This window comes from Myotis nattereri (genome assembly GCF_964212035.1).
Source record: "Myotis nattereri genome assembly, chromosome: 17".
In the NCBI taxonomy this organism is placed as follows: Eukaryota; Metazoa; Chordata; class Mammalia; order Chiroptera; family Vespertilionidae; genus Myotis; species Myotis nattereri.
The window spans coordinates 29,141,643-29,155,256 of NC_138092.1; the positions used below are offsets into that span (position 1 = coordinate 29,141,643).

Here is a 13,614-nt window from a genome sequence, read left to right on the forward strand (position 1 = left end):
CGAGAAAGACATTGCTTGGGAGCAAGAAGTTTGGGCTCTTAATTCTCTTTCTGTCCTTCAGCTGCTGGGGAAGCTCGCACCAACTACTTAACCTTCCTGGTCTTCACTGTCATTCAAATGCGGCTAAATTATCTTTAATTTTTTTTATTAACTTCTAAAATACTTCGCTGAAGAGGAGAGACATACACACCTGGATGTTCATGCAGATTTTCTTATATATGAGGGCATAGCTAGTTTCTTTTTCAGGCTTTGGTTTTCTTCACGCATCTGATTTCCAGATATGAGAGTGGAAATAGATTTTATTTTGCTGTAATGTGTTTACTCATCTAAAATCACATACATAAGATATTAAGTGAAAACTGTTTTGCAGCCACCCTTGTAGGAAGAGAAGGAGGAGGCTAGTGGTGACTCTGTCGAAAGCAGATGGTTTCACTGTCTCTGCGTTTAAGATTCACTGTTGGAACCCAAAGGTGAATGAGGGGCTTGGAGAAGAAGAGACTTGCACGCGTGTTATGCATTCAGGGTAATGGGTTTATTATATGCATAAACAAGTAAGCATTTATTGGCGTGTTGTCAAAAATAATGGACAAGGTGACAAAAAACTATTTTAGCACGAAAACGAGACAGCTGCCACAGACCAATACTGAGCGTACAGACTCTCAAAAGATCACAGAACCTGAAAAGAGAGCTTTCAGGTCGTGTAGTTATTCAGACAATCAAGTCAGCTATATGATGCAGGCAACGCATGGCGACAGAACACGATTAGCGAGGCAGTCTCTCACTGGGGGATGGAGGAAGGCTTGCTGGGGCCCGGGGTCGCTGATGGGGAAGGGCATTAAAACCTCATAAATCCTCCATATCGTTTCTCCATTTCAGGAACTTCGTTGGAGTAACTTTCACCTTCTTCGTTGGAGGGCAGAGAATCGGCGAAGCGCTTCAGGAAGCCCCCGTACCTCTTCTGGTAGTCCATCCACCACTCCGGGCGGCCCACTCTTCTCATGAAGCCCCCATAGCGCTTCTGCAGCTCCTTGGCTTCATCTTCCAGCTGGGGGCTCCTCTTCAGGCCTCTCATGAAGCCCCCATATCTCTTGCTCACTTCTTCATCCCCGGCCTCTTGGTGGGGGCTGCCCTCTCGGTTGTCCCCTGTGCCCAGCAGCTCTTTCAGGGGGTCTAAGGAATTGCCCAGAGTGCCACCCTCGCCCGCATCCTTCTTCATGAAGCCTCCGTACCTCTTGGCAAGGGTCTCACCTCCCTCGGCCTCCTCTTCTGGCTCCAGAGGAGAAAGCTCATCGGTTTTCTTCATGAAGCCGCCATACCTTTTCATGAAGCCCCCGTACTTCTTGGCCAGCACATGGCTCTCCTCGGGCCGGCTGCTTTCTCTGAGGGCGCTGGTGCCCTCTGGAGGGAGCTCCAGCCTGGACAGCTGCAGCAGCTCCTTGCAGGCGTCCCAGGTTTTGAGAGAAGGCAGCTTCCCTTCACACTCCAGGGTGCAAGCCTGGGGAGGAGAATTCGATTTGAGAATAAAAAGAGGCTTTTCTGATTTTGTGAAGTGAACAGATTGGCGTGGACCACAACGTATTTACTTCAAGATGAGCACTCCCATAATAATCTCCATTTTCTTATTAAAACTTTTCATCACACTCAATAGGCAAATCAAAGGGAAATGGATTTAGAAAAATTGTGGAGAATGAATTGAAACAAATGAGAAATTTTCTTTGAATTTTAACAGGATATATATATATATATATATCGGGCCATTTCAATACCGTAAAAGGTTTTTTTCACCCAATTTTAACCTAGATTGACTGCCTGCACAATCTAATTTCACAGGATAAATTTTCACTGTTGATTTCATTTCGTTTGAGCCTTTTCTAATCAAAAGGGAGAAATTTCTGTTTACCTAATTAGGGACATTATCCGAAAATTCCTTTTATCTTCTTGTCGTACACAAAATAAATACCAATGACATGAGGTTTCTTTATTTTCTTTTGTTAATATTTTACCTGCAATGGTATCCAATATTCCTGCAAACATTTTCTATCTTAGAAATATAACCAATTTAAAATAGGTTTAAAAAAAGACTTTCTAAAAATTCAATTTAAATCCTATGAATTATTTGGATTATGATATACTGATTTGGTGAAAGTAGAGGTTTTGCTTTTCTTCCCCCTGAATTGATTAAAACTGAGTTAATCATCTTGAACCAAATATTTGTAGTTATGAGATCACATATGAAATTATACACATGCTAATGTTTATTCATATTATTTTTCTTAACATTTAGTTGCTGATGTATAGGAAAAGGTGTATTAGTGCAACAAAATTCTTTAGGGTACATATTTAATCAACTTTTAATGACTGTTTTGTGTCTAAGAAAATTAAAAATATATACATATAAAAACCTAAAGATGATCTGATTAAAGTGATTCTGTTTATTTTTATATCTGATTAAGAAATAAAAATGTTATTAAGAACTTAAGATGTTCAGGTGTCAATATTTTTATTCTAAAATATAATTTAAATGATTTCTTTACCAAAACTTAATGTTGAATATTTTGTACACTATTACCAAAATGCTTCTTAATGTTAGGATTTCTTAAAACACAAGTAATGATAATCACAATAACAGATTCATATTTTTAAAAGTAATGTGAATTTATATGCTCCTATATACGTCTATGCGCTTTTTGCTATATTTATCACACTCTGTGTTCTATGGTCAAGGTCATATTAGAGGATAAATTCAGTTTGGACATCAATCATAACATGCCTATGAATATTTGCATCTGCCACAGAACCAAGCACGAGTGTCTTTCACGTGGTAGAAGGGCAATAAATATCTGTTATATTGATTTTACTCCATGGTGTTGGTTAGGAAATCTCATTTCTCATATGTGTTTTTGCATTCAAGGTAAAACTCCATTACCACTGCAATTCTAACAATATAGTAATTGACAAAGCCTTTTGTCAGAGATAAAATAACAATCTAAAATGTAAGTTCCCATACAAAACAAATCAGTTAAACCAAAAACAATTAGAAGAAAAAAGATGGATGAAGGTGTTTTTATCCCTAATTAAGAGGCAATGTTTTTCTTGTAGTTTAATTATAAAGCCCCACTATATGTCTTCTCTTTAAGGCCATATTTGCACATGCACATATCAAAGGAAGTGAATCAGGTAATTCAAATGAAACAAACCTTTAACCTGAATTAGAAACCTTGGATTTTGTGGAATACTTCCCTGAGATCGTTGTCCCTATTTTATGCATCTACATAGCAAAATGTCTTCAAAGGCTCCAGTGGGGAGCTTGACTCCTCGGATGAATACCTGATTCTCTACTGAGCTGTTGAAGTCAAAACAGAATTTCAACAAATCGAGGAGTGCAAATGGATGCCAGGGGAGCTGGTTAAAATGAAGCTGCCTGGGTCCCACATCCAGAGATTTGGATCTGTAGAGCATGGTGGTGATTCAAGAGCACCTGGACTATGATTAGAATCAGAGCTCATTTGTCCTCAGCTCCACCCCCACCCCAAGGCCCAGTGGAGTCCTTTTCTTTTCTTTGTTGCCACCTCTCTGGACACTGGCCATCTCTCCTGTGCCTTTTCCATAGGCACATCAAACTGTTGTCTTAGTAGGTTTTACAGAAGCACATTCAAGACATGACAGCAGTTGAATTCCACTGTCACTTGTACGTGAGACTTTTGCCAATTTCTTTCTCTGCTCTCCTCTCCCTCCCCCTTAGATCTTTGAAGGTAAAGGGCTTGAGGGACCCCTGGTTAACTGGGCTAGAGAAATGAAATACGTAAAAAGGCGACAAAAATGTCACTAATAAAAAAATGACATTACCTGCAGGCAGGATGAGAGGATGGTGGTGTGTGGAAGGGTCCCTTAGTGGGATGGTAGGAGTTGGGGTGACTGAGCATCTTCCTTGGGACAGGTGAGGTGACAACGCAGTGCTCTCCAAGGTGCTGAAGAGAGCACATGGGGCTCCCATATCCCCCAGGTGAAAACAAACTTGGTTTGTGAGGGGACATGGCCACCCTTACCGGTCCCTAGGTAGTCGTGGGTCCCCGAAGCTGAGAGCTAGAGCGGGACCTGGGTCAGCGTTCAGGGAACAGTTGAGACACCGAAGTCACCAGAGACCGCGACCGATTGCCATCAGAGGAGGCACCGTGCGGTGGCCGCTACCGCGCTAACACTCACCAGCGGGTCGATGTCGGTGGGGCGCGCCAGGAGGTAGCTGCACGTGGCGCAATCCTGGCTGCATTCCGCCCGCACGGACGCCAGGAGCGCGGGGCTGAGCGCAAGCAGCCAGGTGCAGAGTGTCAGGAACCGCGCCATGGGCTGCGGGGAGAGAGGGACGCGAACTCCGAGCCTGCCCGAAAGCAAGCGGTCCCCTCGGAGAGACCCTCGCCGGGACAGTCCCAGCCGGGAGTTTGTGGGACTAGAGAGCAAGAGCTCCTAGGGGCACTCTCGCCTGGGACCCCGCCTGCCCGGCCGATGCGGGTTTGAGAGGCCCCGGGCCATCTCAGATGACCTCCCGGTGCCCAGGTTGGCACGTTCGCCCCAGCCCGGGGCTGCTCTGAGCACTTGGCTCTCTTACTGGGCGCATGCTGCTCCGGGCAAGATTCTGCAGGGGAAGAGCCAAGACCAAATGCTCGAAAGCGGGAGCCTGGGGAGGCCTGACAGTGACCCGGGTCACAAACAGGAAGTCGGTTGGGAACCCCATGCAATGAGACGCGGAATGAACCCCAGCAGGCAGACGGCCCCAAGGGCGCGCGGTCAAGGAGCGCTCTGGCCAAGTTCACTCACGTTGACGCTGTTCCGATGGCGCAGCTTGGTCGGAGAAGCGCAGTCCCAGCCACGACACTAGAAGGGAGAGGAGAAGGCAGGTGTCAGGGGCAGGGGGCGCGGGGCAGACGCGGCCCGGGGCGCGGGCAGGCGCCGGTCTCACCGTCGCGGTGGTCAGTGTCGCCTCGGGGCCGCGGGCTGGACTGCAGGTCTCCGAGCGCCTGCCTCGCCTCCCCTCGCCGTCCCCGGACTGGCGGCGGCTGCAGCCACTTTATAATTAGCCCCAAACCGAAGGAGGGGAGCGCGCCCCAATCGCCAGCGGGCTGCAGCTGACGCAGGCCCTACGCCACCCCCGCCGACGCCGTCGCGGGAGGGGTCCGTCCGGGCGCGTGCTCCCGGCTCCCCCGGGGGAGGGGGCGGTGTGAGAGGGCGCTTGCAGCTCCCCTCACGGCCCGGTGACAAACGAAGGTAATTAGGAAATTGGGGAAGACAGGGGGAGGAGATCAAGTCCCCGCAAGGAAGGGCACTGGAATTGCACTCCCGGGGGTGCGGGCTCCAGAGAGAGCGCCAAGGTGGGGCGTTAAGAATGGCAGAGGGACCGGCTTTGGTTTCTAGAATGTCCTGGAGACCCTCCGAGCTAGTGAACCTGCCCCCCTCCTTTGCCTCCTCCTGGGGCGCCCTCGCCGCCGCCGCGGGCACTAAGTACAACCGTCCTCCTTTATGCACCCGTCTGTCTCTGCATTAAGCTCCGAAGTCCTTGTGGTACCGTCTAACAGAGTCAGACGCACACAGTAGGTGCGCAGTTAATGGCTAAAGAAAGGGCTGATGGAAAATTCCCGGGAATCTGAAAATCTCAAGACGGAGCTTTCCCCCCTTTCGCGTTAGTGAGACCGCCTGCCAAGCGTGGACGCAGTAAAGCCTAACCTTCTGGAACGGAGGACGTCAGGGAACAGGGAAACGGCATGCGCTCCTGCCACTGGGGGTGGCGGGGGGCGCCTTTACTCAGCGTCCCAGGCAGTCTTCCAAGTTGGGGACAGCTCACTGCCTCAAGTGCGGGGCCCGAGGTGTCCCTGTGAGAGTTTGACCAGTAAGAGGGGGTGCCGGGGCGGGTGTGATATCATCGCGCCAGGATTGGAGTGTTCAGGGCGGGATGAGGGACGCGGTACCCAGGGCATCCAGGGCCTGGGGCGCGCACATCCTCTTGGCCGGGAGCGGGTTGAGAGCCAACGGTGGAGGCGGGGTTGTCCACGGAGACCCGCTCCGCCACTTCCGACCTAGCTCGACGGAATATTGCCAAGAGGCAAATTATTTATCTTGTCTAAGATCTCAGTTTTCCCATTTGGAAATGGGAACAAAGGTAATGTGCCGGAGACACGTAAATGAAATAATTACGTAAATTACACATTTAGCTGTGTTCCTGGCACATAGCAAGCCCTAAAAATGTGTCACCAATAATGTGTCATCTATCTACCTTCCGGTTTGTCTATCATTTACCATCATACATCTGTTTATCCACCCATCCATCCATCCATCCATCCACCCATCCATCCATCTTTGTATCTATCTATCCTTCCTGGCCCTGGAGAGAAACCACAGACAGTACCAGAGCCCAGACATAGAGAAAGGGTCTCAGGGTTTCCCAGCCAGAAGCGCCCTCTGCAAAGGACTGACCAGGACTTCAACCTCCCCGGGGACCAGCTCGGGTCGCCCTGTATTTCTCATTTCGGTCGCTAGAGGGCAGCGCTCTCCTGCGGAGGTTCGGGTGCGCCTGGGCAGGGGGGGTCTCGGCATCAGCATGCGGGTTCCGGACAGGAACCCGGGGTGGCCACGGAGCCCCAAAGGTGCACTGCCTGCCTTCAGGGAGGGAAAGCCGAGCGCGGAGGTGCCGCGGCAGAACGCCCGGCAGAGCCTAAGACATTTTGCCGGGAAAGCGTTTCCCCTTGGACATCTTTAAGCTCTTCACATCAGGGGGCTGCTGGTGTCCTCTCCAGCTAGCTACCTCCCTGTCCCCAAAGGAAAGGAGAGCTGACATCTATGAATGAGATCCCCTCCCACCCCCCGCGTTGCTCAGACGTAAAGGCAGCCAACTGCAGTACTCAGTAGCAACGGTGCACGAATAGATCCTGCCTCACGTGAAAGAAAACTTGCTCTCTCTGAGCACGGGCATACCTGGGATCACCTGGGAACAGAACTTGAAACGCATAATCAATAATCAGGGCAAGAGGCTGAGACGTGTGTGTGAGAGAGAGAGAGAGAGAGAGAGAGAGAGAGAGAGAGAGAGAGAGAGAGAGAAAGAGAGAGAGAGAGAGAGAGAGAGAGAGAGAGAGAGAGAGAGAGAGAGAGAGAGAGACCTGCTTCCTTAGGGTACACAGGAGTGCTGGACACAAAAGGCTCCCTACAATCTTGGAAAAGTAGAAGCTTAAACGCTGAAAGGGGCCCAGGGATAATTTATTTCCACCCTCATTCTGTAAATGGCAAAAACCGAAGCTCAGACGGTCAAGTGACATCCAAGTGACCGGCCCAGACAATGGCAGAACCGGGTCCTGCACCTCCTCTCTGGCACCTGAGGTGGGCCTGGTTTATTTCTGTTGGAACAATTAAATTAATGGTTGCTCTGAACGTGTTTCTATTGGTGAATCTGCATCTATCTCTGAGGCTTTTTAAATGTTAGGGGAGAGAAAGGGAGGGCTGCCTCCGAGGAGTAGTGCCCCAGCGCCCGCTCAGCTCATTGGGACATAGTGGGTGCTGACTAGATGTGCTGGCTGCCTGGCCGAAGGAACGGTGGTGGGAGGTCGACCTTGTTGGCATCGCCTAATCAGTGACGGATGTCTTCCCATCACCTGTCTCAGTCTATCCCAGGGGCTAAAGGGCATACATTTTTGGGTTCATTTCTTTATATTTGAACGGTGGCTGTGGGTTGCAAGGAACTTACCTTTTCGTGATCCTCTAAATATTTATTGAGAACAAATGGATTTTGCAATTACTTCCTGGGGAAAAAAGCTGCTTTAGAAACGAGACTCAAAAAAAAAAAAAAAAAAAAAAAAAAAAAGGGAAGGGAACCTTTTCTTAAAGCATTTAATCCAGAGAATTCTGAGTCCCAGGTCAGAATTAAGACCTCATCTTCTGATTCTCAGGGCCCAAACATCGCAGATGAAAGGGATTTATTCCAGACTCCAAGAATCGTGGCTTTTAAAGTCCCAGTGATAAGTGCTGTTTCATTCAGTTCTTAGGTGTTAGTGGCAGGAGGCATTTGAAAAGTCCTTCAGTGTTGTCTTTCTTCACCTCCAGGCTGGAAGATGCCTGAATTGAATAATGCCTTTCAGGGGTCCATTCCTCTCCTCCCCGCTTCCTGCCACCCAAGTACACATACTTTATTATGGAGCCCGATTTCCCTCGGCCCCTCTCTCCCTAACACAGCGGTAGTGAGAACACAGCACTTCTGCACTCTGGGGCGTGTGTAATGTTTTAGCATAAAAGCACCATGTTCTAAAATTTCCAGTGTTTGGAGTCAGGCCAGAGGCAGGGCAAACTTGCCTGTTTTCAGCTACAATCTAAAGTGTGCACGTCGCCAGATAAGGTTCTGTGAGCTGGGGAAATATCACTTGATTCTTCTTTGAACTGGCGGAGAGCCCCCTAGCAGAGACTGGAAGTTGGTTGGAAGGAGAGGTTTTTATGTGTGATAAATCCCCATGTTAAGCAGGGTTAGTGCCAGTACATTTTCACTCTCAAAATCCAGGCCACAAAACAAACCCTTTGAAAGAAAAAGTAACCTGGTACAAAGTTTTCTAAAAGTGAGTTTGTATAATAAAATGTGTCAATGGAGAGAGAGAGAGAGAGAGAGAGAGAGAGAGAGAGAGAGAGAGAGAGAGAGAGAGAGAGAACAGGAAAAAAATATAGCAGGGAAGTGAAACTAAACTGTGTATATCAAATGTATTGTTTATATACTATAAACTTAGAAGTAAAATAGGGTTCCTCAATGTGGCCTCCCGCTCTCAGGGGACAATAAGTTTTAGTACTAAGTGTAGGTAATCAGACCACGAATAAAGCATGTTACAATATGACTCATTAGATTTAAAGAGGATAGAACTGAGGATCCAACCAATATACAGATTATTCAGCAGCTTCACTTTTAAAAATGACTTGTGTCATTGCCTTGAAATAATGTAAAGCCTACCAGAGAACCAGTCATGTTAAAAAATTGTATTGCTCTGGCCCATGTGGTTCAGTCGGTTGGAGCATCATCCCAGGCACCTCAGGGTCTCAGGTTCTATTCCAGGTCAGGCGTATACCCAGGTTGTGGGTTTGATACCTGGTTGGGGTGTGTATGGGATGCAACCTCTTGATGTTTCTCTCTCCCTCTTCCTTCCTCTCTCTAGAATCAATGAAAAACATGTCCTTGGGCGAGAATAAAAAAAAAATTACCTTGGGCCTGACCAGGTGGCTCAGTTGTTTGGAGTATTTTCCCTGTAAGCCAAGGTTGTGGTTTTGATCCCCAGTCAGGGCACACACAAGAATCAACCAATGAATGCATAAATAACTGGAACAACCAATCTCTCTCTTGTCCCCCCGCCCTTTTTCCTCTTTCCTTCATCTCTCTCTAAAATCAACAAAAGAAAATAGAGTTATATTGCCTCTTCAGACTTGAACAATAACTTGACTGATGTTTTTTATTGTTTCCATAATCAAGTTCCAGATCCCACCCATAGGACCTGCAGAGAGGGAAAGATATTGATTGACTGAATGAAAATATTCATCAAGGAATCAATTTCCACAATTAGGACTACACTAGAAGTTCTAAACAGGTTTTGAGCAACAATAAGTCACTGAAGCAAATGTGGTGGCTCCAGGTTCCCAGCTTCTATAGGCGGCTCCTCCGTATATGCCTATAGCACAGAGCTTTTCAATAACGGATACTCAGTAAACTTGTTTTTACAAACTCTGCTCCTACTTGTAGCTATATCTTCCAAAGCTCCCATGCTCATGGGATGGACTAAAAAAGTAAGAATGTTGTTAAAAAAAAATTATATAGGAAATGAGCTAATCCTCCCCAGATAGCATTCATTTTTAACTCTAATTACTCTCTTGATGTCTATACTCTGTTGTGTATAGACATTAGAGCCTGGACAAAAATATTACTTTATGTGTATGAATCTTGTGAAAAACTAACAAAGTGCAATATTTTATGGGGGAAAATGATTTCAGTATTAAGAGTTTAGGATAAGAAAATGATACTTTTAATTTCTGTTTCTCTATCAACTGTGTGTGTTCAGTTGGAAAGTTAATCTCTAACTCTCATTTTTCTCACCTGTACAATGGGGAAAATAAAAACAACCATATATAGATAATGTGTATGTATTAAGCTTATATTAATGACACTATTTACTGTGCTGTGTTAAACTTGATTTTCCAAGGCCAAATGATTGTTTTTTCAGTTCTTGGATTGTCATATTCCTGACCTCTTATATTTGGAGCTATGATTTGGTTGTCTTAGTGGAGTGTTCAGATAATGAAAACAAGTGAATATTTTGATAATGGTTAAAGGAAACAGGCTATTTTTCTCCAGTGCTCCAAATTAAAAATTACAATGATAGACCAATTTATAACAACTACAGGCAGCAACCTATTTCACCGAAATGTAATCAGATATAGCTAGAAAAGAGGATTTATAGATGGCACACAATCTTATCAATTGTTATTTTATTTGGGATATATTATGTAGCATTAACCGTGGGCTCCTGGTTCATAGGGTGACACTCAACTACTGACCCACACCAGCTGGATAATGTGTTGGTGCTTTTTTTTTTAACTTCATACGCCTCAGAGTAGATGGGGAAATAAAGGAGAATGTGAACATGTGGGGACCATCTCTTATCCTCTGCCCAGTCCATCATCCTCCCCTAGAAGAGATGCGCACACTTTCGTTTGCTAATTAATGGACATCCATGTAGGCAAGTTCTCCTTCAGCTTCTCTCTGTACGACCCACAAAGGTATTTGCTTCTTCTAGTTCTGAGTTCTGTTGTCTCGGAGTTCGAATTTGACATCCTCCCAAGGCCTTAGGATGTTTGTGCAACTGCCTGCTCTTTTCTCACTTGTATTGTTAGCTTTTGCCTCTGTTGGTTCTCAGTCCTCATGCACCCTCATAAGTACAAAACGATTTATTTCCTCTCATTTTAGAAAAATAGCACTTTCTTAAATATGTAGTCATTCTCTTCCCTGCCCAACTTCTGCTCTCACTCTGTCTTCAGAGTTCCGATTGTTGAAGGATGGAATAAATTCTTTCTTGGCCCTTCTTCATTCCCCATGAATTCCTTCCTCCACTGCCATGTTGCTTTTGTTCTTACTACTCTAGTGAGATCATACTTGTTAAAGTCAGCAGTGATCTTTTAGATAAAAATCCAAGAAGCTCTTTGCAGTTCTTATATTATGTGTCATATCTGCAGTGTTGGACACCATTGACCATTCTCTCTTTCTAGGAGTTCTCAAAACATCGTCTCTGCCTCTTTTGATTGTTCCTTCTTACTCTATTTCCTGGACCTTTCTTTCTCCATCTGTCCCTTAAATGGTGATGTTCCCTATGGCTTTTTCCTGTGCTTCATCTCATCTTAAGTTACACATTCTGCTTGGAGAACTTACCCACTCCAGGACTTTACCTCTCATTTATATGTCAAGTATTCCTAAACCTCTGTCTGCAGCTCAGGCGTCTCCTACATGCTTTAGGTATCTCAAACTTTTGTGTGGAACCACTTTAAACATCGCTTCTTTAAATCTGCCCTTGCTCCTGTGTTCGCTCTCAGTGAATGGCAGACATCTGGAAATCATTCTTTTTAAATTTTAAACGAAGCCATTCTAACGGGTTAGTGACATCTTATTATTTTAACTAGAAGCCTGGTGCACAACATTCATGCACTAGCGGGGGAGCGTGGGGTCCCTCAGCTTAGCCTGTGCCCTCTCGCAGCTTGGGATCCCCAAGGGGTCCTTAGCACTGCCACAGAGGCAGGAGAGGCTCCTGCCACTGCCGCTGGGCTCGCCAGTCATGAGCCCAGCTTCTGGCTGAGTGGCACTACCCTTGTGGGAGTGCACTGACCATCAAGGGACAGCTCCTGCATTGAGCGTCTGCCTCCTGGTGGTCAGTGCATGTCATAGCGACTGGTTGTTCTGCCTTTTGGTCAATTTGCATATTAGTGTTTTATTATATAGGATTTTTATTTTTCTGATGACTAATGATGTTGAGCATCTTTTCATGTGCTTTATGGTCATTCATATCTTTTGTGATGTATCAATTCAAATATTTTGCCCATTTTTATTGGGTTGTTTATCTTTTTTATGATTGAGTTGTCAGAGATCTTTATATATTCTGGCTACAAGTCTTTTGTCATAAATAGTTCTTGTAAATATTTTTATTTAGTGTCTAGTTTACTTTTTAATTTTTTAAATCATGTCTTTTGAAGAGCAGATTTGTGTTTTATCCAAGAAAGATTTGCCTACTCCAAGATTGTGAAGATACCCTCCTGTTTTCTTCTAGAAGTTCCTAAATTTTATTAACCTATAAATTTTATTAACCAGTGTCACCCCAATAAATTCAATGAAAAATAAATCTTAAAATTCTCCAATTTCTTTTGGTAATTGTTTTGACTATTATAGATTCTTTACATTTCCATATAAATTTTACAATCAATTCATCAATATATTCAGAAAATACTGCTAGGATTTTGATGGGACTGAATTACATTTGTAGGTCAGTTTCTGGAGAATTGTCATCTTAACAACTGTGTCTCCCTATCCAGGTGCCTCATACATCCCTCCAATCTTCTTTAATGTTTCTTAGCAATATTTTATAGTTTTAAGTGTATAGGTATTGTATATATTTTGTAAATTTTATTATTAAGCATTATATGCACTTTGATTTTTTCAAATGATATTATTTCAAACTTTATTTTCCAATTATTTGCTATTAGTTCTGTTTTGTTTCTAATACAGAGGGACAAACTCTTATAGGTGCTAATGTTATTCTACTTCAGATTATAATTGATCATGCATTTCTCCTCTCTTGGCCTGTAGGTTACTTCCTGTAGTCTTCATTCCCCATGTATAGCCATAAGTACTTGTATATAAGAGGCAAGTTCATTCTGGATTAGTTCTCAAAAGACCATTAGAAAGCACTCAGAATTTAAAAATCTTGGGACTCTCATAGCTTGAGCTGTGTCTGAAAGGCAGAGTGAAATGATTTGACAATTACTTGACTGATTAGAAAAATGTGGACATTTTTTTACACTTGATTGGCATCCAAATTATCCATTGTTCTCTTAACAAGATAAATGTCAAATCATATCCTTGCTTGTCTCAGGAGAGAAGCCTAAAAAGAGAAAAAGGAGAGGAAAAGACTGATTCTAAAGTAACAGTATGTTACTTTATGCACACAGATGTAGAGTGTAAGGAGCTGTTGCCACTCAGGACTATTACAGCAATCACAGAGCAATAGAATCTCAAGGTTACAAGGAATCTTAGAGGCAGAAGGGATCCAAGAATTAGAGGTGTAGTTGGATCAGATGAGATATAGCTTCCTCTCTAATTATGAGTTTCCTTGGTCATTGGACTAGATTACAGATTTATCTTAATTTTTAAAAATTCATACTCTAGAGCAGTGGTTCTCAACCTTGGCTGCACATTAGAATCACCTGGGAATCTTTTTAAAATCCTGATTGTTAGTTTGGTGAGTAGCACCACAATCTATTTTGAAGGCTCAAAAGTGGAGGCTCCAGGCTAAGTCCAAGTGCCTCTCCAAGTTCTATTTGATTGATAGTGTTTCAAAAATTTAAAAAAAA

General features: G+C 44.6%; 1 protein-coding gene across 1 annotated transcript; it reads right to left on the minus strand.

The window, feature by feature from the left end:
- Window positions 1-282: 282 nt before the first annotated feature.
- PENK (proenkephalin) lies at window positions 283-5,528 on the minus strand. The gene is made up of 4 exons (XM_081111657.1): window positions 4,955-5,528; window positions 4,813-4,869; window positions 4,204-4,344; window positions 283-1,495 (listed from the first exon to the last, which is right to left on the minus strand). The coding sequence occupies exons 3-4, from the start codon at window positions 4,339-4,341 to the stop codon at window positions 836-838; spliced, it is 798 nt and encodes a 265-aa protein (XP_080967783.1). The 5' UTR covers window positions 4,342-4,344; window positions 4,813-4,869; window positions 4,955-5,528; the 3' UTR covers window positions 283-835.
- Between the last annotated feature and the right edge of the window lie 8,086 nt (window positions 5,529-13,614).